General features: G+C 40.1%; 1 protein-coding gene and 1 long non-coding RNA gene across 2 annotated transcripts in view; one reads left to right on the forward strand and one right to left on the reverse strand.

Moving 5' to 3' along the window:
- LOC114150657 (uncharacterized) overlaps positions 1 to 24,930 on the forward strand; it is a 31,116-nt gene extending 6,186 nt beyond the window's left edge. The window contains exons 2-3 of the long non-coding RNA XR_003596801.1: positions 901 to 1,073; positions 24,447 to 24,930. This is a non-coding gene — a long non-coding RNA (uncharacterized LOC114150657). The remainder of the gene's footprint in view (positions 1 to 900; positions 1,074 to 24,446) is intronic.
- Positions 250 to 26,630, reverse strand: espnla (espin like a). Its single transcript, XM_028027229.1, has 11 exons — positions 26,337 to 26,630; positions 24,555 to 24,745; positions 20,310 to 20,496; positions 20,034 to 20,216; positions 19,783 to 19,914; positions 8,269 to 8,418; positions 8,085 to 8,196; positions 7,762 to 7,934; positions 7,183 to 7,347; positions 3,315 to 4,273; positions 250 to 1,034 (listed from the first exon to the last, which is right to left on the reverse strand). The coding sequence occupies exons 1-11, from the start codon at positions 26,628 to 26,630 to the stop codon at positions 503 to 505; spliced, it is 3,078 nt and encodes a 1,025-aa protein (XP_027883030.1). The 3' UTR covers positions 250 to 502.
- Positions 26,631 to 26,632: the final 2 nt, after the last annotated feature.

The raw sequence follows: 26,632 nt of genomic DNA on the forward strand, positions 1-26,632 counted from the left end.
GTCAAAGGCACATGTTCTGCCGGAACGGCCCTGGAATCTCCATAAGGAGACAAATGAAGCAGCGCTGACATGTGGAAGTTTCTCAACATAATCATAATGCTCTTCTGAGAAAAAAAAAGGCAGAACAACTTACCCCAAATGACAGTAGGCGATCTGAAGTAAAAACTCTTTTGCATCAGAGTTTTGTTGATGTTGTTTGTTTGATACCTGAGGTTTAATGTCAAGTTACAAATGAAATATTACACATAGTTCTGAAATTCGTTGCTGTTTAATTCCTAAAGCACAGTGCAGTAAAACCTTATAAAAATTGTACAAATTAGGTCACATCTGACAATATTGAATAGAATTAAAGGAAACATGACATTAACTGTCGTAATTAAAGAAACCACAAAAAAAGCTTCCTCTAAACTGCAGAACATGTTCTTTAATAGAAACAAGTTACTTTATAATTCATAGTTATCTTTTACTACAAAGCATAAATTTTTTTTAAAGATATAGTAAACTACTCAAAATCAAAGATCTCTGCCTCTTTCTCTTTCCAAAAAGCAAAACTGCGATCAATATATTGACATATTTCTTCATTGCTGAAACTGGAAATATCAGTTCCGCCGTAGAGCACGTTCTCATCAGGCGTAGGTGTTTGAACGATGACTTTAGGGACCTGTCTAACCTCTGGGAGGATGGGTTTCACCACATTGGACGCGTCTTCAGATTCACTCACAGTGTTTCCAAAGAATTTCACTTTAATGTCCTCAAAGCCGTCCTTCCACTCACGGTTCCCAGCCTCGATGTCCTGTACGACTGCCTTGTGAAACTCTCTGATTGTCTCCCAGGGGAACGTCCCCAAACGGTCGAAAACCTCGAAGCACAGCAAGTGCCTCATTTTCCTTTCATCCACAGGGAGATCCAACTCCAAGATGTGAAAGTAGCCCAGCATGAAGAGATCCAGGGTCAGGCTGTCGTAGTCGACTGGCACCCCGTCCAGACGAGGTAGGAACTGCTCTGGGGAGAAGAGGGCCTTCTGCCTATGGAGCCTGTGGAAAACATCACAAGATTGTTAAGGACTTAAGACAGTTTTTATTCCATATACAAGTACTTTTTTTTATATTTAATCAGTAATTTAACATAGACATACTGCTTGTTTTCTACGGGCATAGTTCATGATTTCAAAATATTTTCTTTCTTCCAGTAGACCAAAGTTGAAATGTGAGATTTAAACTCGTATATAGAATGATGAATGATGGTACTATATTGGCTACCGTCAGCATGAAACTCGATCCATTGCTTTCTCCAAATGGTTCAAGATTATATCAATTTTGAGAAAATGAAAATGTGGAATAAATTTGCAGCCGTTAAATTCAATACATAAAAAAAAAAATCTCAGCAGCTCAGAGCATTTGTATTCCACATGGTGCCACATCTGTTTGTGTCTTTCTGAATTTCTGAACTTTGTTACACTGTAATCCAGCCAAATTCCCAAGATAACTGCTCCCACTTGAATATCTTTTTTTTATTATTTGCTGTCATCAGACAATAAACCAATTCTGAAATGATGACTGGACAGCAGCCCATAAAGACTATATGTCAAATGCTACTACACCTCAAAACCCTGATTTTTATATCACCCCAGGCCATTCTAACAAAATCACTCTACTCATAAGTTAAAGATAACATGTAAGTCATAATTTGATCACTCAGACCCTCCTTCTGGTTAATAAACCACGAGATGTTTGCATGTGTGCCGCTCATTCATGCTGATGTCAACTGCTGTGTGGTTAAATGAATGTGCTGCTTTCTCAAACAAGACCACACAAGACATCACTGGCAACTGCACTCAAATGAAGGGAGTGAAGTTTTCTTTTTTTTTTCTTTCCCCCCCAAAATTGCTGATGTATTACAAAACAAAAACACAGCTAGATGCAGAAATGTCATGGTTAATTATTCTAAAAGGTTTAATGTTGTATCCTAAAAACTGTTTTGAAAGTTTGTCATGTAGCAGAAGTAGCAGAATTACTAGTTCTAACCTAGTTCTAACTAGTTCTGCTACTTCTGCTACTGCTAATACTAAAACTGCTGCTCATGACATTGCTACTGGTAATAGTGCTGTTGCTACTCCTACTACTGCTGCTACTAATTCTACTGCTAATACTGCTAATAAAACTACTAATACGACTGCTGCTAATACCACTGTGGCTACTTCTATATTACTATTAACACTGCTAATAGTTATATTATTACTGCTACTAATACTATAATTAAGAGTTCTGTTGCTACTACTAACACTAGTATTGCTACTAATTCTACTACTAGTAGTAGTACTGCTGTGCTGCTAATAGTACTATTAATACTACTACTGCTTTTACCACTCTGTTACTAATAATAGTAGTGGTCCAAGATTACTACTACAACTACATTTATTTAACACAGAGCACCACAGAAAGCTTTTTCTGCCTGTAGCCATCAGGCTTTACAATGCCCAAGTCTGTGCTAATTGATTCAAATTTTTCTGTGCTTATTTGTAGGTTATTTATTGATTAATACATATATAATACATATATTAATACATTAATACTGTATAATGCATGTGGTTGCTTGTTATTTATTTATTTGTTTATATCTAATCATTTTGAACTTATCACTCTTAGGTATATATATACAGTATATACTGTATATATTTTACAAACTTTGTATTTATTACCTAGGATGGAGTAGCTTTTAACAAATAAGCAATTTCCCCTTGGGGATCAATAAAGTATATTCTATTCTATTCTATTACCATAACTACAACTAATATTAACAAGGATAACAATTATAGTAATAATCTAGTCATTGTTGTTAAGGGTATTTTCTCCATCAATATGCACTCATATAAACCTGTGGATAAAAATGCAGGCTGAGTGTACAACAAGTGTTTCGATATCTTCAACAGTGTTTCAGCATACCCTCTAGGTGTCACTAAATGAGCGAATAACTAGAAACATGCAAGTCATGGGCCAGCCTTGGAGCTAGAGTAGGTATGTCAGATATCTGGGTGTTGACATCCTTGAGATATGAAACCTATATGGAAAGACCAGAATAGGCAGAAAAGCCAGAAGAAATCCTGTTTCCAGTTTATCGCCAGTCAAACATTTCAAAGAATGTATCCAAGGAAGAGCAGACCAAAACCTAACCTACTGGTCCACTGGTCCTAGTGTAAAAGTTACGTTTGTGGTTGTAATGTTACAAATCTAAAAAAGTATACTTTTGAGGACCGGTACCATTGAAGAGTAATTTCTACTGAACACTGGGGATGCTTTTATGTCATCCAGCCTTACCTGCGAATCTGTCTGGAAGGGACACTGGAGATCATTTTCCTCCAGTTTCCCATCATCTTGTTGACGGCACTTCTCTGTTTAAAGAAATGTCCCAGTGAACTGTTCATCATAACGGACTCGTCACTTTCTGCGCTGCCTTTTCGACCAGAACCATACTCATCATGGCTCCCTGGGTTTCCGTTGCTCATCTTCCTTTCGACTGCATCCCTGCTCTTCAACGTCACTGCGTAGGTAGACTTTTTCCAGTGACCTAAGAACAGGACCACTATGCGCTCCTTTCTAAGGCTGATTGTTTCCTGAACATCCGCAACAATTTCGTCATTGTCAATACCAGAGTCGCTGTTCTGGTCTGCTTCGGCAGCTGGTTTCAACTCTCTCAGCTGTTTGTCGAGGTGTGCATCTTCAAGCTGCACGGAAGGACAGAACATGACGCTCTCCTCTTGGTGATCCGACAAAGATGTGTTCTGTTTCTCGAAATTTGACCTCAAAGTCCTCACGGACACTCCAAATTGATGGATTTCGTCCTCGATGCTTTCCCTGCGCACCCTGTTGGAGATCTGTCTGTCTGGTGCCTGAGAAAACACAGTGATGAGTTCAGTGTTGGGCATCTTACAGTAGGGCTGGTCTGTCAGGTTGGTCATGAGCAGAGACATGCTTTTTACGATGCCGGAGATCCGGCCACACCACACAGGTAGGGGAACTTGGCTCTTGAAGTTCCTGAACTGGGTGTTGACAGTGATGTTGACTATGGGAGCCGGGAGGATGTGCCTGAGCTCCTCGGCGAGGCGAGCCAGCTCCAGCTCATAACCTGCGCAGTTCCTCTGAAGGGAGACGTTGGCAATCTGCTGCTCCAGATAGATGAGGTCATCCTCTGTCAGCAGCTCACCAGAGGGTCCCAGGATGGCATTGTGGGCTTGGGAGTACCTCCAGCTGACTTTGGCATATCTGCTCCCATTTTCCTGTAAAAGAAGAGGCAAACAGCAGGCAGATGAATACAGGGGATATTATTATAATGCCCGTCAAACATTTTAAATGATTTGGCATGTGAGGGACAACAGTAATGATACAGTAAAACTGCAATACAGCTCTCATCCAAACCTCAAAAATATGACTCGACTCACAATGCGTTATGTGTGAATGATTTGTTACGAGCAATTAAAAATAAATGGTGACTTTAATGTAGATGTAATGCAGATATAAAACAGCATTACAAAGTCACAGCACAATTTGTGCTTTTCTCATCATAGTCTGAATAGGGTCAAAAGCTATTTGTTTAGGCGACGCAATGAGGAAGATTTAAACGACAGAGAAATCAAACATTACTTATAAAGGGATTAACGTGGTAAACAGATGAAGTATTAGTTGGACCTATTTGTCCTGGGGGCTAGACTTGTGTTTTGAATGTCAGCGCTATATAAAGCGAAGACTTACAGTTGTCAGCAGAATTAAAGATTATTACGCACACTACTGACAATTCTTGTGGCAGGATTTTCTCATTTAGTTTTAAGTACAGAACTGGGCAAATTTGTCCAAGTTCAGTAAGAGGTCTTAAAATATATATATATATTTTTTCTTTTACTGCAGTAGCATATTCTCACGCAATTTTTATTTTATGTTTAAATAAGCATCCATAGGAGCAAAGTTATTAGTACCCATTCTGGAAATGCGTTGTACAAAAACCCGTTTGCCAACAGGACAGCATGTACTCCTCTGCTATAACATTTCACATAATCACATTCTACAGCTCAGACCCAGAGATTTTCTGCAGGACTTAGACCTATGGACTGAGATTGCCATAGAATAAGCTTGTTTTGGTCTCCAACAACATACTACTTGTAATTTGGCCAGATGTTTCTGAACATTTGAAGGACCGAAGGGCAGCTCATTCTTAGCTCACTGGTAGAGTCCGCTAGACCGGATAAACTCAGTCAATCTCATTTGACTAAAACATAATTTGTCAGTAATTTATATAATTTGTAATGCTGACAAATTATACAAAATATACATGTTTACATTTGTGATGGTGGGACACAAAATAATTTTTCTGTCATCACTCAACTAGTTGGCATCTGGGTAGCATTAAATGGCTGTTGTGAAGACTTTGTGAAATAAATATTCAGCTACATTTGGTTTAAGAGAATTGAAAGAGGTGCCAACTCTTGTTGCAAATCACATTTCTTTCCCCCACTGAATGAATAAATTCAATGGCATAACATTTGTGTTTTGTTTTTTATAAATTTAGTTTCCAGTGTACATTTGGGCTACTGCCCAGCAAAGGTGAATTCATTTAAAGGTTTCTTACACCGTTTTCCAGCGTTGTCAGTAAATTTGTCCACATCAATAGGTAAACAGATCAGACTCAACAGTTAAAACCACTTTTCCCAGTTTTATATCTCAATTCCACAATGCAATGGCTGCAATACTTGAATAACAGATTTTAAAAATATATATTTAGATATCATCCACAAAGACTCAAACAGAAGTTCTTTTAAGGGGCTCAAATTAAACTAAGGACACTGGTTTTACTGAAATTGACAATTATTTCAGATTTTCTTTATATTTGGACAAGATAACTCCAGCTACGTATAAACTAAACTGTGGAGATTTGCTTTGAGTTTCTGCTTTCTGACTTTCTGTTGCAACACGAACATATTTGAACATTTCCAGTCACTGCTGACCAATTCTGCCCATCAGGTTTGCCAAAGTTCAGACCACTCCAGCCATCATGACATCTCCAACTATAAATAATACACTGAGACTCATTTTTCCTAGCAAGACATGTGATGCAAAAAGAAAAAAAAAAACAAGACTATGATAAAACGGTTCCACCGAAAAGCAAATCTCTTGGGGAAGAAAGTTGCAGCAACCTGGTTGCATAACCACTGTTAATTAATACTTTGTTGAAGCCCGTTTGGATATGATTTCAGCATTCAGTTTTCTTTGGTAGGAGTCTGTCAGTATCCCACATCTAGACTTGAACAGAGAGCACTAATTGTGTGACCACAGAGATTTAGCTCTGTACCTTGGCTAGGCCATTCAATAACTAACTTTACCTCTAATAAAATCCTTCTTTTGTGGATTTGGATGTATGCTTGGACTCAGTCATGCTGACAGTTCTAGCCAGATCCCTGAAGGTTTTGGGTCTAAACTGATTGCTCAAAACTTTATCCATCTGAAGAAAAATTAGCTTAGGTTAGGTTTAGGGGAAATGTCCGGGTTAGGCAGCAGAAATCAACAGAAGTCCATGCAAGTCCCCACAATTACAGTGAGATAGGACCGTGTGTGTTTTTGTATTAAATGCTGTAAAATAGCTTTTTTTCCCCTCTTATCCTTACTGATACCTTTATACAATGTGATCATTTTGAACCTTTACAGCTTTTCTGCAGCTTGTTGCTTAAGTTAAACAGTGAAAATGAGCAGCTATCCAAAAGAATCCTTCTAAATACCTGAACTTTACTTCAGGTTCATCTCATTCACTATAATTGAAGCCAAGTGTGATCTAGACTGAATGCGGAAATAAAAATGGCTTCAACAGAGCTTTAGCTTAAGGTCGTAAAAAGCAAGGTTACATCTCCATCTCCACTGACCAATCGTGACACCTGCCGCCCTCTTCCCCAGCATCGCATTATACTGGGAAAGTTAAATTTGTCAAAAAGAGTAGAAATTAAGAAAATATTGTCGCTTCACCTCCACCTGTGGAAGTCTCAGACACGATTCCTCGTATAATCGTAAAAATGTTCTATAGAATACTCGGTTACTAAAACATTCTTTTACATCAGCCCTAATCTGAACTATCAGTGTGAATGTTAGTAGCTTTTGAGTGAAATATAACTTGTGAAGCACTAGTGAATGTGGATGATGACGGTACCTTCCTCCTCTGGTCCTCTTCGTCCAGCAGCCGCGCCTGCAGTTGCCTCACCATGACCTGCCTCTTCCACTCAGCTATGGGCTGACCTTTCTCGTCGTGGGTGGGCACCAGATAGTCAATGTCTGACAGGTTAGCCTCCTCAGTGGGAAGGACCACCATCTTGCTCTGGCAAGAAAGCAAGAAAATGGAAGGACGTGGCGCATAAACACCCTCGTGAATCTGTAATTCCTTCAAAGGAGCCAGGTTTTCCTGTAACCTTTTGATAGGGGTTGCACCTTTCTCAAGTTGAATATGTGCGGAATGCCAAAAATAGCTACCAAAGATTGTGTTTGCACAAAAATGTGTTCCCCCAAAAATAAAACCCTCTTAGCAAAAACACTTGACATATCTTGGCCTGCAGTACAGTGTGTTATTATTAAAATTCAGATGGAAGATATAAGCTTTAAATTTAAACTATCTAAATTAAAAGAATATCTTCTAGGCTCGCTCTTCATAAATAGGAAATAAATTTTGAAAATCCTCAGAGTAACAGGAGTGTGCTTAGATTATTTGAACTGTATAACAGAGCAGTGAACTTACCGCTTGTCCTGTAAAAACTCCCGACATCCCTGAATCTCTCAGCGATTTAATGTTTTTCATGTCACCCAGGAGTTTTTTCTCAGCCAGGAGGTTCGTATCAGGAAACGTTGTCTTATCAGCCGAGGCAGTTCTCTCACTCCCAGCTGCCTTGGATTGATTAAAACCTTTAATAACTGCAAAATAAATCAAATGTACTTCATGCCCTAATCCTTTCATTTGGATTAAACATAGACACTAAGTATTAAACTGCACCAATCCCTCCTGCCCCCCACCACTTTGCTCAAAGAGTTATTAAACAAGATAAAGAGAGATGTTTGCCTTACCAGATGCAGCAATCTGGACTTGCTCTAGTCTCCTTCCTGCATTTCTCTCTGCAGTAGAAGGTAACGGAGGCTGAGGGTATCTAGCCTGTGGTGACTCCTCACTCTCAGGTTGCTTGAAAGAAGAGGTTTTAGGTTGTTTTAATTTAGTAATTGTGAAAGAAATGGAAAGAACCTCAGTGTTTACCTTCAGACTATCCATGTGACTGTCTCTGCACTCCTCACTCAGGCTCCCATAGTAGTCCTCTTTGCTGCGTGAAAACAAGACAGTCGGCTTCACCTGGATGTCCTCCTCTGCCGGAGCGAGAACCTCAATGGATCTGTCCGTCCACGACGCCTACAAGTATCAAACCATGAAAATACGGACAATCAGAAAGCTACAATGTGGCTCAGATCATAAAGTTAAAGATTAGACTAGTCACTGCTGTCTGTTTATTGGGTTACACTAATATTAACAAAATAATTCTACTAATGGGCATTATCTAACTATCTGACACAAAGATGAAGGATCAACTAAAGGTCTGATTAGCCAAATAAGTTTTCTATTTTACAGCCTAAACTTTCAGATAGTGCTTCTGTAAAAACCGAAACGCCTCTTTTTGTCTTCAGTGTCTTTTAGAAATGTTCAGGTCCGCTACTTGAGACTGGTTGCATATTATTTTTAAATGAAACCAGACTCTCTCTCTCTGACTAAACTATTGCCTCTGATTGTCTGCAGCAACCCCAGCAAGGAGCCACAATTTCTGCAGACAATTTCTTAAAATCACATCCTATTTTTTTGTGCAAGTGTTTCAGGCTGCATGCATTCAAATTGTCAATTTAATAACTCTGGTTTTTTCTACGCAATCGTGCTACCGTTTACAAAAATCCACAAAGTAAAAGAGAGACAGTATTGACTGCTTCAGCTTACTCTCTCTGACTCATGTAGGATTATTACAGTACTATAATTTCCAACTCGATAACAACACCAAGAGAACTATTCTTGGTATTTTTAATACTGTAGCAACACTGGGGATTTTTCTGATAAAGAGTAGAAATATATAAAAAGGAACAGCTTAATAATGCCATGTGGCTTTCTCTAGGCGGAAAAATAAGCCTTTAAAAGTTTGACATTCGAAGCAAAGGACTATTGAAAATAAGATGTCAAAATAATCAACATGTCAATGTAATCAATGATTTAAAAATATCTTACTTAAGGGAACTCAATTGCGTCAAATTGAGTCATTTGTCTCTTCCCAAGTTGGCACACAGTTGCTGCGCACAGCAACGCTGCAAACACACTCACACTCAGCCCTTCCCTTATAGCGGCTCAATTGAACAAACATGGCGGAATATAAAAACAGTGAGCTGTCACTGGAAGTTTATAAGTCAGTTAACACCGTAAGACCCTTTAGGACTTTCTTTAGCTGGAAATGCAGAGATAATGGCATTGTTCATAAATATATTGCTAAGAGACAGATGAACTGGGAAGGACAAAGGATTTTGATTAGCCAAAGTGCTAACTATGTTACACAGTGAGGAGTACAAAGCAGGTAACAATACAACTCTACTGAAGCATCTTTACAGCTGCTGCTTGACACCTTTTACTACTCTGTGGCTTTTAGGTTAATCTCTTGAGGACTGGTCTTAGGCACTGCTGGCATAAGCTAATATTATCCATTTAGATATTAGCAAGTTGGTAGCCTCAATGCTGTGTTACGTCGGTCCGAGGTCCCCTGGCTAGCTCGGATCCTCCACCCACTCGCCCTTGAGAAACAAAGAAAATGTTGTTCTACTGTAACATGTTGAAATTTTATGATCTTTATTAGAAAGAATCCTTTCAGAAAATGTGTCTACATTATTGAAGCTGACCATAAGTCTCAGCATTGGATGTTTTACCAACAAGTAAAATATGTTTCTACATTCTAGCACTTTGCCCCAAACTGTATGAAACCTCAACAGCATTACTGATGAAACTTAGAGCTGTTTCACTGAACTTTAAAGCTGCTATTTTTAAGTGCATGGTTTAGATTTTAACAGGGTATCAAACCTGGACTCGATATTGGCAAATGCTTATTTTTAAATGACATGAGGGGAATCCTGATTAGGGTATCCAGTATGTATTAAATATTCCCATGTACCATCTGGTGACAATCTCAATCCAATCATGGTCTCCTTCTCTTGTCTTTTCATAACCAAAGCTCATTGATTGGGTTGATGACGTTAAGCATCAAGGTTAGGTATCTCATTATTAGACCTCAACGTTTCATTATTGAATATCTTGACATAATGACGGCTAGACAATTTGTTATTCAGAAGATCTAACAAGCTGGCGAAATATGGAAGAAAAGAAAAAAGTGAAAACACTGGCTCCAGCTGTGAGTGAAAATGTGTGTTAGACAGTTCTCTAACCAAGGGAAGTCAATTTTTGACAAAATTTGTGGAGGAGAAATGTGGGGAGATAGGGTTCCATTTTACTGGCTACCAAAAGTAACATTAGTCTGAATATTATTTCACTGAAACAAAGACCAAACGAAGAAGAAGAAGAAATCTTCTCAGGCAAAGCAAAAGTTTAAGAGTCATAACGGAAGGTGCCATGTTAAGTCCTGCAGACATCCTCTGTAAAAGGAAAGAACAAAGGGAGTGTAGTAAGGGAGCGTGAATAAGTGGCGGCATTCACACCGCTCCGGGGAGGATGTAGAGTATATGGAAACATTTAGGCTCCCTTTAATGAACCTGCATTGTCTTAATGCGCTCCATACACAATGCAAATCAAATTCAGCTCTCTAAGGACATTATTAGCAACCAAAAACATCAAAGGCCCACCTAATATGCTGCTGCATGCTGTTGTGCTTTATGTCCAAGAGGTGGTCCTGCCTCTCGCTCGGCACTTTGATGTGGGCCTACATAAAAATATGCTGTGACACTGCTTAGGCGGAGAGACAAACTTCCCAGAAGTTGTGCAATCCACAAATAGATAAACAACATTATGGTCTGGGAAAAGGGTGGGGAGGAGGCCTTGTGACCCTTCTCGTAACAGTTCAATGTCCCGAAAGCAGCGCCTGAGCTGTGTGTGTGTGTATGTGTGTGTGTGTGTGTGTGCGTTTAATTGGACTCGTTGGCCAGAAAACATTTGGTTTTCATCAGCACTCCATCACAGTTGCCACGCAGCTACAGATAGCCTGCAATTGGCTCGAAGCCACCCTCCCTCGGCTGAAGACGAGAGAGAGACAGAGAGAGAGAGAGAGAGAGAGACAGAGACCGCGATCTCCGCGGATTAGCAGCCAAGAGTTAGGAAACAGTGCTGTCTTGCATGCAGGAACAGTAATCTTCACTCCCAAAAGGGCGAGCCACATGAGAGCGTAAGTGTTTCAGAACACCATGTGTACTTAAAGGACACGACATGTAACGCAGCACTGGCGTCAATCTTTTAAAGCAACCTGCTTCCATGTAAAAGTGGTGATAAATTGCAACCTGGAATGTATACACTGGGCGTGCATTATACACAGAACTCTATAGTGTAAATACATTCCCTCTCGCATGGCAGCATGCTCTCAGGTTCCCTAAGCCGAGGTAAATGCTTGCGAGGCTAATAACTGACTATGTGTTTTGCCAACACTTACAACATTATTTGCATCTGTCACAGGGAGATGAACGAGAAATAAATTGAATTCATTGCTTCTGCCATTCGATGGAAAACTCCAATCACTCTGGATGAAACTGTCGAATCTAAAAAGCGGTCACAGGAAAGCAAAGGTCCACGCAAAAGTCAACAATCACAAAATAAAGTACAGCAATAAGCCTGTTGTATTAGTCATGCCTAACCGTAACAGGCAATAACTGATCAGAAAGTAGGCAAAGCGCTGCCAAGACATCTGCCAGTTCGGGCCTCGTGGACAGAGTGTACAAATGTTTCCTTTCATTTCAGAAAAATAATTACTCAGCCTGGCTAGTCACTTCCTACCGCTCGGAGAGAATGAGGAAAAATAAGACAAAAAAATAAAATAAAATAAAAATCCAACTCACAGCGATCTGCGGGGGAATTTACCGACCTGACGCCGCTCACCACACCGGCCAGGCACAGACTCAGGCGGCCCGGACGTCCGAGGGGTTTACTCCCGCGCTGCCGACGTGACACTGCCTCATGACCTCGGACCACTTGTTTAAAACCCTCTCCAGCATCTCGACCGGTGGCCAAAAGCCGTCAGGCAATAAACAATAAACCGATCGGTGAGTGGCGTTAATAATTAAGCGGCGGGATTGGGTGGCTGGTAATGTCACTAATGCATGGACAGACAAATGGCCGTGTTGTAGCACGACGGGAAGTATCAGCGGAAGAGCAGCTGGAAAATAAGACATTTTATCCTCGCACACTCAGGTGGTGTTTTTCCAGCAGCTCCCGGTGAACACAAATACTCCACACTAAAGCGTGTAATGCTAATCCATCTGACCTTATTTCAGCATTCCTAGTATTGCTGGCAATAGCATGTTGGGACAATTTATGTTTTTTTCACAGCAACTTGAATATCATTGACATTAAGTCAAGTTAAAACTACAAACCTTAGCATACTTTATCGAGATTTCGTACCAAGTAGTCAGCCTTCACAAAGAAATTTTTTTTTTTTCTATTCAGCCCCGTAACTCTGATACCCTTAAAAAAATCCAGTGCAACCAACTGCCTTCAAAGGTTTTTATCAAGGTGTCATTGATTAAAAAAACAGCTCAGGTGAAAGAATCTGTTACATAGTTCAAACAATGGATGTTTGAACTATTCACACACTTCACAAATTTGGTGTAAAGAAAGAAAGCCATTGTTGGAAGAAAGCAACATGAAGTTCCAGTGGTAGTATGATAGAAGGTCGCCAACCATTTTTACCCCACAGACTGACTGCTGTTGAGGATGCTTGTGAAAGGAGAATCTCTGGTGAAATAGGTCCAAAGGTTTGGTCAACATGCAAAGCTCAGTGTGTGGGGGAACCCTAACATCATGCATCACCTTGGAAACAACATTTGCACAAAGAAAAATGATGGTGGCCTCATTATCCTGTGAGGGCTCTATAATTTGTTGTAGCCATATGTTGCAATGGCCCATCGCAACACATTGTCTGAGATTCTGTTGCAGTTTTGACGCTGCATTTCGGATCTTTGTTCTATTTCATGAAAAGGTTTGCGCCAGGCTTCAGCTGTCACACAAGATGGCCTCGCATTTTAATTGAAACTTTTGCGATTCAATTAGTGACTGAATGATTGTCCAGCGTCTTTGGCTGCAAAGCTCAAATCATCAGCCCAAATGCTTTCCAGTTGGTATGGGGTGTTCGCATTAACATCTAGTTTGGTTTTCTCCAAATGTGTTGCTGTCGATTGTGACCAAACATTTAAACTTTGGTCGTGTGGTGTAGGTCTTGCGGTTTCTGAAGATGAAATGCGACACGTCCATGTTCTACTTTGAGAATGAAAGCCTTTCTACTGACAACCGCACCAAACAAATTACACTCGATGGCCCTTTTTACGATTGTAAGAACAACATGCTAACCAGGGCCAAGTAAGGTCTGAGAGGAGATTCTTGTCTCTGTAGAGCGACTGATTCCAGATAGTATGAAAATGGCCTTTTGCACCAGTTTTTTTATTTATTTATTTTTTATTGTTGTCTTTCCATCTTGCGTTAACCCACAGCTGAATGTTGCAGTACTGCATTCTGGAAAAACCTGATTCTATACATGTGTTTATGATTGGTGGTGATATGATGAAGTGCATTTGATTAGCAGCACCTGGCTGCTATTGACCCCCAGATGGAAGCAGTAAGAGCTTTTAGAGTTAGGGATTTTGTAAACTACAACGTGTAGCATGTTATGTGTGGCTGTCTTTGGCCGTTTGATTATATACAGAATTCAAAGACTTGATGAGAATCTGAAGAATTTGTCCTGAAAGGTTAAACATCACAGTGGAAAAGAAACTTTGCTTTTCTTCTTCCATGCTATAAAGCAAAGTAAAGCGTGGTTGTATTTGGCTAAACGTTGAGTAAACGTGATGGAAAAACTGATCCAAGTGAAACTGATGTGAAACTTTAGAGCAAACAATGAGCATTCTGTCAGATTACGATCTCGGTGAATCTTGAATGAATCATGTGAATGTTGCGGTCACGACGTTTTTTTCGTACAGAAATGTGAGCCTGACTCTCTTCCAGTTTTTTTTCTGTTCTGATTTGTACATGTCATTGTATGAAAAGTCATTTCTGAATGGAATTAAATGAAATTTAAAAAATACAAGTATTTGTTACAGCCACAGATCTCAATGTAGGTTATTGGGTTTGTGTGTTTTGAATGCACGTTTGCTTTTTGAAGGAAAAGTAAAAAACTTATTTCCTTCTCATTTGACTAAAATGCCGTCTTCCCCATGTTTGCTCCACCACCCACAATACTTTGTGGCAACCTGAAAACAGTACTCCTGTTGGCTTTCTTTCAGCAATTACTTATTTCTTGCCACTTTTTCATAAAGACCATTTTTGTTACTGATAGTTAAAAGACTCTTCCACCTGAGCTTTGGATTTCTGTAGCTCCTTCAGATTTACAATGGCCCTGATGACTGCTTCTTTGATTAATGTTCTCCTTCATAGCCCGTCACTTGGGGTAAAAGGTCATGTCTTGGTAGGTTTGAACTTGCATTCACACCAGCCCTGTTTAGTCCACTGTCAAAAAAGTTCAGTTCGTTTGAGGAGGTGTGAATGCACAATGGAGCTCTAAACAGACCAAAAAAAGTTAACGTTGCTCCACATAAAGGCCTCGGACTCGGTTCAGTAGAAGTAAACTCTGGCACAGTTTGAATGCATATAAGGATGCAAGTGGTCCGGACACCGCTCCAAAAGCAGGAAGTGGATTACAGTGCAATGCATTCTGGGTCAACAGAACCAAAATAAATATATAAGTCTAGCACTACTGGGAGAAGTTGCTAATTGTGAAGAGGGAAGTTGTTGATCTTTTTCTGAGGTTTTCTTTCAATTCGTTCAATAGTTCTTGGTGCAGCACAGCACCACCACAGGCGAGAAGGTAAAAATGTTTTTCAATTAGTATGGGTCGTTTGACACAGTGGAGTGTGAAAGCAAACCGGGCCAGCTGGAAATGTAGCAAATGTTGCAATTGTGGTCCCTAATCAAACCAAATCCACCAAACTATCAGGTGTGAAAACATCCTTAGATTTTATTTAGAGGTATTGGAGTAAGTGGGTTGACTAAAATTGCATCCCATATTTTTTCAAATGAGTGTGAAGAGAAGCTTACACTGCTAATGTTTATCTGATTGGAGCCGTTGATGAGATGCAAACTCAGGACCAACAGAGCAGATTAAACATGAACGTAAACAGACAACTCTCTGTTCTTTGATGATATAATGAAAATAATCTGCCTCGTACTTTTTCCATGAAGATTACAAAATTATTAACTTAAAACAATCTGAATAGTTACTTGTAAGTTAATTTAGTCTTTTTTTCGAGTTTACTAAGATATTTGAACAAGAAAATAGACCAAAAATACTTTGTGTGATTTTGTGGTTTTGCAGTGTTGACCCAAAATGAGACCTGCCACTGTCTAAAGCATTACAGAGTCGACTCCCTTCATATCACAAGGAGTTAAACCTGCCTACTATTACTTAAAGGTCCGCGGTCAAGATGACCTCTTTGTTAACATCCAGCTTTTGTATCCACTTCAACCAACACACAGCCAAGGAACACGATACACCCTACTATCTACTGACAACACACAGTCCCCAGAGGTGACAATCATAACACTTCCAAGTCACTGGAATAAAAAAAAGAAAGAAAAGAAGAACACATGACACAGAGGACCAGACGAGCGTTTGAGGCCGATGGCATCCTGCTCTCCTTGGTACTCTGAGGGATTGAGTTGCTGGTTCCAGGCATCACAGCGGTGAAAACACTGAAACATAAGCCGTCAGATCCCGTATCAGGCTCGGCCCCTGGGCCCTCCACCTGAGCCGCAGGAGAGTGGTAACCGATAGGCCCGACCGCCTCTGACGCCACAGCGGCCCCTGTGCTAATTAGCTCCCATTGTTTATATGGGGGAATTGTTTGTGAATTGGAGCCACGGCAGCCACGCCTCGCCGATTCACCATCATCATCCTCTTCACGGAGGAGTGCTAACCTTCTCAGCTGACTTATTTATGGATTTCTTTGGAGTGCATCTGTGCTTACTGTGTGCCTTTACAAAGTGTTTGGTTGATTTTTTTTTTTTACATTTATAACATTATGAGAAACTTTGTTTAAGCAAGTTTTTTAAAAAGACACCGTCAATCTGCAAATTTAACTTTCGTTGATGCGTGGAGAGAATTAAGTCGCTCTTGTCCATTGAAACCAAAATGTAACTTTTTGACCCGCTGAGCACACAAACCCAACTGACTGCAGCATCATCCTGTATGGAAATTTTTTTTGAGATGGGACAGGCAAAAAGTATACAATTGGTTCTTCTTTGCATTCATCAAACGGACAAAATCGCAACAAAATACTTTGATGTTTGAACTTGGAACCTGAGGAAATGAGAAAAAGCTCCTGAGATGCGAGTACTTTTGCAAACGCACCGCTGTGTGGATTGAAGGATACTGTTCAAAATCAATCCAACGAGCTGCAACCTTGATGTCATAATCGGTTGTAATCCTCCGTTCGGATTCATCGTCAGCATTTAGAAAGAAACACGAATCTCACGTCAAGCTGTTACCACTAAAATATTCATCTCATTAACAAGGGGTGTGCTTCCCGCACACCAGAGCTAATCCCATAAAGCCCTCTGAGGCAAACGGAGAGGAATGGATCTCCTCCTGATCACACGCCATTGTGGCCTGTAATGCCTTATTAAACACAAAAGCCTTCATCCTTCATTCTCTTAGAGCTCTTAAACCCAGAGCAGCGCAATCAAGCAGAGTGGAACGGAGCAGTTCAGCGGAGTGACAGGCCCGGCCCGGCCCGGCCCGAATCAAATGCATGTTACAAATTAAGAAAATGATTCACGGAGGCTTCAAGACTTTCCAGATGTTTGCTGTTGACCAGCCTCCCCCCCCCACCATTCCCCGTTCGTATAAGATTTGTTTCACGTCGAAGCCAAAGAGGACTCAGGTGAAGGACAGGAAGCAGAATCAGATTGCAGTTAGCCTAGCATTTCAGCTACTGCCAGCTGTTTCTGTTGGACGGCGGGTAGGGGCGCTAAGGGCAAAAGATTTTTTACACTTGCGAATACAAGGATTTTTTTTTTCAGTTCACGTTTTTCTAATGATAATCCTGCACTCCAATTGTACTCGGAGCTGGGAAATTCAGACTTTGCGGTTTAAAAAAAAAAATCGACTGAAAAGCCCTCCGAAGTCAGATTTCTCACTAGGAAACTGCAAGCAACTGACCATCTCCAGTTAGGACTGGTAAGGCAGCTTTTCAATATGGCCGCTCCACCCATCAAGTTGTAAACTGTGGTGGAAACATGTTGGTTTCACAAGACACCAACATTGTGTCAACCAACATTGACACAGGCGGTGTCACTGTTACAGACACCGCCTGTAGCTCTCAATTGAACACATTAAAGGTAGTGTTTGCTTATGGAAAATAAAACTTAAAATAATGTTCGTAAAAGCTACTGCTAACAATGTTTATGGATGTCGCCATGTTGAAACCATGTGTTCTTAACCATAACACCTCGGGTCTGTTGTCAAAACCAGCTCCGAATTCAAATTCCCCAAGTAACTGGATCGCAGAATTAGGTAATCAGTGTAATATCCAGTTTGGAAAGTTGTAAAATGTCTCCAGTTCAGTCAGGTGAAAAGATGCTCTATTACGTTGAGATTTGGTCACAGTGGAGGTCACTGGGGTACAGTGACCTCACCGTCATTTTCAACACACCAGGCTGAGTTCAAGTGACTGGAGGCTTTGTGACACAATGCATTAGCCTGGTGGAAGAAGCTAGCAGAAGATAGGTGCACTACAGTCAGAAAGAGTTGGACATGGTCGGCAACAAAACCCAGAGAATGGATTATGGATAATAATAATCACTGGATATCGTCTCTCTTTTCCAGGTCGTTCTCTGTAAGCCTGAGAGATGATTGTGAGCATAAATCTCTACAGATCAGGGGTTTGTTCAGACCAGCCCATGACATACTTGTGCATAAACTGATGGGACCAACATGATGTGCCCACTGGATTAAAAAAAGATCAACTTGCTCAAACTTGCTATAAAAAAAAATCTGTTGTGTTGCTTCTATACACAGTAATTTTGACAAGATTAAGTATAATTATTACATTTCCAATAGAAGTGTTACAATTATGTGTCTGAGAATATATCTGCTTACTACATCCCTTTTGTTCCTTTAATTGCAGAAGATGCACCTTGGTTTCCTGACAAACACTATTTGCCCTTCAGAAAGATGAATTTTGATGGATTGAGAGCTAAAAAATTATATAGTTTATTATCTAGTGTTCAATACTCGCCTCACATGAACACATTTATGAGATATTATCACTATCCATTCAACACACCCACCCCCAGTCTACTGTGGGTACTTAGTTCAAACTCCAGGAAGTCGTCTTCACCATGTCCAGATTCCTAAATGCATTGGCACGTGATTGGCTGAGTTGCTGCTTGCGCTAAGCAGCAATTGAACAGTCGTACCTAATGAGGCGATTAGTGTGTCTTTCAATTAAAAGTATTTTACATATTAGAATATGTCATCCATTGGATACTAATCATTTTGTTTGATATTCTTTCAAATCCCCTCAGAAAGCAGCAGTCAAGTATTTCTGTTTAAAATATACAATCGCTGTAATGTCTAATTTCTTATGTATTACTGTTGTTAAAAATAAAGGTACTAATACATATATTGTCGACATACTTGCAGTGAGATTCATTGGTATACCTCTAGTGTGTTGGACTACTAGTATACTTGCATTTATTTGAGTAACTAAGTTAGGAGAAGTTTTATTGCACCATACCTCATTTATTTAAAATATGGACATTAATATACATGCCAGTTTAGCCAAATAGGCTCATTTTCAGCTGTATTACTCTTAACTGGGTAAAATATCTGGCTACTTTACCAACAGTGAGTAACTTTACTGAATGAAGAACAAGTTTGTTTTAACTAAAAATACACGAGAGTAGGCCTGTCACAATAAACAATAGTTAATCGCATGATAAATTAAAAGAAATTCAATCATTTTCATTTGCTCGATTTATCGTTTTTCTCTTTTCACCAAAAACTGAGTGATAAAAGTCGTCAGTCTGGTGTTTTGGTCTCAACTAGCCCCTTTTTTTGAAAGATAATTTTGTTTACAGAGATTTCATATTTTATTTCATTTATTGTTTCTGTTGTTTTCTCTATTTGTTTTGGACATTTAAAACATCTTCCAATTAGAATGTAAAGGTTATTGATCCTCGAGGATGCGTTCTTGCATCATTGTGCCATTATTACTATTATATTACTTGAAAATGGTCTCAAAACAACAATATAATTGTTTATCGCAATAAGTTCTTGGACAATTTACTTATCATGACAAGTATTTATTTATTTTTTCGTGTACTACTTTGTACTTTTACTTGTAGTAAAAATATGTTTACTCGAGCAAAATATCGTGATACATTGTTTGGCGACTCTGCCCACCCCTGCTTATGTTTAAAAACATAAATTAGGCAAAGGAAATGAAACTGCGCCGAAATCCGCAGCTGAGCCAGAGAGCTTACGTTCTTCTCTATGGCACGAAGGTACCTGGCACATTCAGAGTGCCTGTTGTACTCTGCTAAGTCTGCTGCTGTGAACCCATCAATATCTTCCTCTGTGGAGTTCGCTCCGTTGGCCAACAGGATTTTACAGCTCTGAGAAATCAAATGAGACAACATCAGCAGAGAAGAAAATAACAATACATATAAAACTGCTTTATTCCCCCCATCCCTTTTAAATTGTGCCAACAAACAAATAAACAGCTTAGTCTAACTTCCAGCTCCCCGTTCTCTGCAGCGTCATGTAGAGGGGTCCCTCCCCAGAAATCTTTGATGACTTTAGAACCCATGTGGAGCAACTTCTCCAAGATGCAATGGTGCCCCCTGCTGGCGGCAAAGTGCATAGCTGTTGCTCCTTCCCTGTCTTGGCAGGACAAACCCACGTCGGTGCAGGTCACCTGAATTAGAAAATTCACAAAACGCAACTCAGACCAAAGCAGCAGCAACAACAACCTTTTCAGAGAAAGGTCAGAGAAATCCCCAGCACTGACCAGCCAGTCCACCACAGCCTGGCGGCCCATGTGAGCGGCGGCGTGAAGGCACGTCATGCCATCGTAGGCCGTCAGGTGAACGTCGGCCCCGCGGTCTGTCACAAGGTACCGGGCCACGTGCAGGTGCCCCTCCTGGCAGGCCAGGTACAGCGGCGTGGCCCCTGTGGCCGTCTGCTGGTTCACACACCTGCAGCCAGAACACAGACAGAGCGGTTACTGCAGCAACAGGAACCAATAGCAATCAATAAAATTACAAATGGATGCTTTTCATAGAAGTAAAGTGAAGTAAAGAGACAGAAGTATTATGTTTAGGTGCTTCACAAATGGAAAGACTGATGGGATTCAGCCTGGGAGAACAGATATCAAAGTATGTGCTCCAAATTAGAGGCATTTATCATTTATCGTGATACATTTCTTGCCATGAGAAGAATATTGATTTATTGTTGTCACAATAAATTTCAATTAATTATTGTCAATATTGTTAGTGGTACTATTCTCTCCACTGTTCAATAAAAGCAACAAAAGATACCAATATATTTTAAAAAACAGTTACCGTGTGAAGCTTAGTGATACAAATCCCACTTCTCTATGTGAGTGGTGCCTAAAGAAACGCATTGCAAACAGAAAGGTTTTCCAAGAGCACCCTTTGTGTTTGTGAGACAGCCATACATTTACCTTAAAAAAAAAATCTAATGACAAGTTCTTATCGTCACGTTTAGCGTAATCGCAAAAGTATCGCAAAATATCGTGAGAAAACTTTAAGGCCATATCGCCCACCTCTACTCTAAATCCACGCATCTATTTTTAATAGATCAGGAGATCAGAGCCTTCCTAAAATATTCCCCTTTTGTGTTCAGTAAACTCTGTTGTTCATCATTACAGGTTTTTAGTGTGTTATGACTGGAGGGTAGCAAAAGGAACCAACATTTATAAATGATAAACGTGTAAAAAGCCTTCAAATAAATTTTGCAGGATCAAACTAAACCCAAATTAAGATAAATTTATTTATATAGCACATTTTCAGCAACAAGGCAATTCAAAGTGCTTTACATAAATTAGAAGGAAATACAGCAAAACAACAAACCAAAGGAACGAGCGAAAGAAGAAAAAAGAAAGCAAAAAAGCATAACCCCATGTTTAAGAATAAGTAGTCTGTGATTTATAAACTAGTAGAGTTTCTCTAGATTCTTATTCCGATTATATTGATTTAAAGTAATGAATAGTTTCTCTAGATAAACTAATAAGAGTTTGTCTGGATTCTAACTTTGTTCTAATTCCTGCTCTGGATTGAGTGACATTCTCTGGATCTTTCTTTGCTCTAACTAAAGGTTTGATTCCTGTTCTGGGTTGAGTGAAGTATGCAAACTAAATGTTCCTGTTCTGGGTCGCTAAGCAGAATGAGAATCACATAATCACAAAAGTGATAGTAGTAACATCTAAGTCTAATTTTCACTACATTTCTTCAGTGGTAAGAAAAACTCAGGTGGAAAAAAAATCACTAGTAAAGCAGTCACATAACTATCATAAAACTCAATCATTTTCAATAAATACTTTTAAAAAACGTGTTTAAAGTTTCTTGGAACTTCTAATTCTGTTTCCCGGGGGTATAAATATGATGTGACACAGAGGCCCATTTCTCTGGCCACAAGGCTGGATATAGACCCATATTTATGTTGCCACCACACAGAGCAGGAAGGCAAGGGAGAGGGAAAAAATCTCACAGTTAGAGAACCGCAGCAAAGAGTGGCACGTTGGAGTCACCAAGTCTACCTAATAACCATTAAATGCTATCTACATGCCAGCTACTTGGAGGAACGCCAGAAAAAAAAAGTAACAAATTTTTTGTCCCAGCATTGAAAAGGTAGCCATGTTCAGTTTGCCAAACTCCATTGAACTTTAACTGAATTCATGTGCTTTGGTCGTATGAGACTGAGATTGAGTTTTTATGGAACAAACACAAATGGGTGTTTGGTTTATGGTATGAAGCAAAAAGTCATCAATGAGACTTGTACGAAAATAAGGATTTGGCCAAATCTACATGGAAGCTGCTCAAAAGACACAAAACAATCTTCTGTTTTCACAGCCAGGTCAAAACAGGCTGTGAAAGTCAGTCCACAGACTTAAACCCTAGAGAGGAGGAGTAACAGAACATAGGAGAGGAGTCTGAAGTCCTGGGATTGTTCAAAGACAAATGGTCAAAAACTCCTCTCTGTGTGTGTGCCACAACCATGTAACGTGTAATAAAGTACATCTTCCTTTTGTTCCACTGACAAATGGAATATGTACAGTAGAACAACTTGTCCACTGGTCGTTTACTAAAAGCAGTGTTATGTTAGCATAAACTTTTTTCCCACTAAATAAATGTTCTAGCGCAGATTAAAGTTGTGCTATGTAACTTAAAAAAAAAATTTTTTTTCACATATTTATTAAAACTATCACTATGTTGTGATAGTATAATATGAGAGATCATCTGTGAAAAGCTCTTCTGCCTTCTCCCTCTGGTTCTGTTGTGATCTGAAACAACCAATCAGAGCCAGGAGGAGGGTCTTAGCGCTGTCAATCAATATTTCTTTCTGCTACGCTACAGCTGGTTCACCACAGTGGAGCCTGCCATGAATGCTCAGGCTAGTTACCTTGGCTAGCCTGACACCTGGCAGAGAAACGTTTTGCTGTAATGCTAAGTGGTTTCTTCACCATTAGCACATTTAGCAGCGTGTACCCGTTGATTGACAGCACAAAGGCCTTCCTCTTGGCTCTGATTGGTTGTTTCTGACTGGGAGCGGTGCAATAATACAGATTATCTGTCTCATATTATACTGTTGAGACATGGTGACAGTTTAACAAATATGTATTTTTGTAAAAGTTACCTACTGCAGCTATCAAGGTTGGATTTACATGTTTCATTGTGAGATCAGGCTACTGCAGCAAGATGAATACACTGTAAGGCTCCGACTCATCTTTATTCAGCAACTGTGCTCAATTATTCATCAGCCAAAGCAAAGTGATGTTTGGTTAAAGAAAATAATAGGGATTCAAAGTGTGAGGATGAACTTCATTAACCAGCATGTTTTTAAAGTAGCCATACATCCACATCAAATGACTGGACTTAAGTCGGACTTTTATGTTTCTACAAAAGGCTTTGCAGAAAGGAGTCAATATGGAGGTCATGGTGTGACTCTAGTGAATTGCTTAAAAAAAAGGTGAAAGTTATCCTCCACCCTGGCACCTCACAGCAGCCTCTCTCTCTCTCCTGAAACTCGTCCTTTCACTTCATCAGTTTGACCTGACGACAGGCTATCACCCGCTGGGGTCACTGGGAGGTCACGTCCACTGAAACAGAGCCACGGCCCGGTGTGGGCTGCTCTCTCGTCCTGCCTTCTGAAAAACTATAAGCTCTAAATGCTGAGTTTCAGATTTTTAAACCAGTGGAAGGACAGATGATCATTTCCAAGGCACGTAAACAGGTTTGGTAATGAGGATATTTAGAAATAATTGGAGAAAATCTAACTTTTATACCATTTAAAAAATGCAAGAATAACACTCTGAGAGTTAAAAATGCTTTAACTAAGACATTAGCTGATAACGGCACTAAAATAAAAGTCACATTATTACTATTTGTAGAAAACAGGATAAGAATAAATGTCTTTTAAAAACAATCTGTATTGAACTTCCAGCTAGGATCCCTTATTTGTATGAATCACATTTGTATATTTTCCATGAGCTGCTATAACTTTTGAAACATTCATCTAGTTAGTTTTTAGCTTACAGATTTCCCACAAATTATGAAACAACAAAATGCCGAGGTTGGATCCGGTTGGACAGTACTGTAGAGAGGTTAATGGACTGGAACAGCATCCATTACAGAGGTAACACTTTATTTGAAGGGGTGTGCATAAGACTGACATGACTCTGTAATAAACATGAAGGAGTCTTCATGAATGTTTATGAGAGTTGTCATTAAGTGTCTTTTGGGAAAAAAAAAAAAAAAAAAACCTTTACTGAAAACGAACACTTTAAATCATATTAAAGTTTGAAATTTTCCTAAATTTGGTTGTGGAAATTGTAGACAGAAAAAAGCTTGTCCCAGTTGGAATGAGGATTTTTTGGGGAAAATCATTCTACATTTTTTCCCCCCAGGATTATCAAGAATGCATCAGGGTCCTGGATTTCCATAAGTCTTTGAACGCCTCGTTAAAGTCTGGACCACAGACTGCTGCAGAGTGGTTGGAAACGCACAATCCTCACCTGGGCGCCTCCCGGAGGAGAAGCTGGAGACAGGTGAGACCCCCGTTGGCTGCAGCGTAGTGAGCTGGTACCGCTCCACAGTTTGTCTGGGCAGTGGCCACTCCTTCAACCGACAGGAGCCACTCGGTCATCTCCACACGGCCAAACCGAGCTGCCAGGTGAAGAGCCGTGGCTCCCGCCGCGTCGCCGTCCTGGAAAAGAGTCACAGAGACCTGCTGAAGAAGACAAAGGATCGGAGGATGTGTTGTTTTCCAGAGCTGCAGCACAAAAGGCTATTACTGTTAATAAGCCTATAATTATCTCTTAATTTGAGTCGATACAGTTTCTAATTCTGGAGGAAAAGAAACAAATAAAAACTTAACTGTGCAGTCGTTAAGAACGTTTAGGAGGTGGCTTTGCACCCGACATCTGGAAAGAATTTCTACTTGCTACTGCTGCAAGTGGATCCACAGGAAGTCAACACATGTTACATAATCAGCTAGTAATACATTAATGAATAAATAAAAGTTCATGTACAGTACTGATTACAACCTGCAGCCATGAAACAGCTCTTTAGGATACAAGTATTAAAACGTACAAGCAAGTGCTAATACAATACAACAACATGTTAAGGTTCCATGTAAATTATTAGAATTGAGTCTCTGACCAACACAAAATTGAAATATGGTTTTCAAAGATTTTTACAAACAAAAGTCTAAAAATAACTCAGCAGCTTCACTGTCCCCACAACATGATGCTGCCACCACCACGTTTTACAGTGACTCAGGTTCTCGTGTTTTTTCCCGAACTTTTTATTTCTTCATGCGATGGATTGGATCTGTACACTGTTATTTTATGATGTTGGTGGAGAACATGCCCTCTTTTGAATATTCTGAACAAACAGCATCCTTCATGATGCTGTTTGTTCTCTAATGAAACTCTGAGGCCTTCACTCAACAGCTGGATTTCTACTGAGATCAAATAATGCACTGGGTGACTTCATTTAGAAATTAGTTGACTTCTGAAGACAAGTACTAGTTTTTATTTAGGGGGATCAGAGTATTCAGAGAATACAAATGGAAGCTACACTTTGTATTTGTCATGCTTTGTGTTGGTCTGTTAAAGAAAATCTGGATAGAAAATATTGACTCATTTCTACTGATGTGACAAAATGTGAAAATGAGTAATTTTGCACTTCGTGTCAAGGAATAAGATTAAGGACATGACCATAATTTACATTTGAAGTTAACTGAAATTCACATTTATAAACACAAAGCTATTGATATGGTAATTTATGCATTCAATGGGTAACACAAAATGTAAAAAGCTGGCTTTTTGTAACTTTAAAAACATCAACAAAAGCTGTAAGTTTTGATGTAGCATTTACAGATCAGTTCAAGCAGAACCAGGAATAGTCAAAAAGATGAACAGAGCAGAGAAGCACTTGGCTTACAGCATCCGCCTGGATGACATGTGTAAGATTAAACCACACCGTGACCTCTGGCCCCTGGGTCATGAGCTTCACCAGCCTCATCACATCAGGCCTTGACCTAACCTGCCTGGGGAAGCCCAACCAATTCATGACAGTAAACCCTAACAAACACGGGACACTACCTGATCTTTTAGGGGTAGCAGGCCTTCAGTCACAGAGAGGCGCCTAATCAGTGTTCTCCAGTTATTGATCATATCCTGTACACAACTGCTAAATACAGAACTAGAAATTACTTTTTGGCGCCACTGCCTGAAGCTCATACTTAATTCCTCTTCAGGTCTTTTCTTTCTAAATACTAAAACAAGACATACCTCAACGCTGCAGCCTCCTCGCTGCACGAGCCACTGCAACTCCCGGATGTTACCAGTGGCTGCCGCGTCGTGCGCAGCCGTGGCCCCGTTTGAGGCTCGTGAGTCCGCAGGCAGCCCGAGGTCGCTCACCAGGAGCTGCAGGCAGTCCAGGCGTCCACACCTAGCGGCGTGGTGAACCGGGCCGGCACCTTGGGCATCGCAGACAGCGAGTGAGAGCTGACCGGAAGATGCTAGACTCCTCAGAGCTGCCAGGTCTGCGTCTCGAGCCGCCTGGATGGCCCGATGCAGCACCATTG

Source organism: Xiphophorus couchianus, chromosome 9 (genome assembly GCF_001444195.1).
Source record: "Xiphophorus couchianus chromosome 9, X_couchianus-1.0, whole genome shotgun sequence".
Lineage (NCBI taxonomy): Eukaryota > Metazoa > Chordata > Actinopteri > Cyprinodontiformes > Poeciliidae > Xiphophorus > Xiphophorus couchianus.

Bases quoted from the DNA above. Each gene is read 5' to 3' on its own strand.
- espnla (XM_028027229.1), bottom strand. From the start codon at position 26,630: ATGGTGCTGCATCGGGCCATCCAGGCGGCTCGAGACGCAGACCTGGCA. The intron at 20,217-20,309 runs GTCAGTGCTGGG...TTTCTAATTCAG, and splicing joins AGGCTGTGGTGGACTGGCTG to GTGACCTGCACCGACGTGGG. The intron at 8,197-8,268 runs GTAAACACTGAG...TCTTCTTTCAAG, and splicing joins GTCACATGGATAGTCTGAAG to CAACCTGAGAGTGAGGAGTC.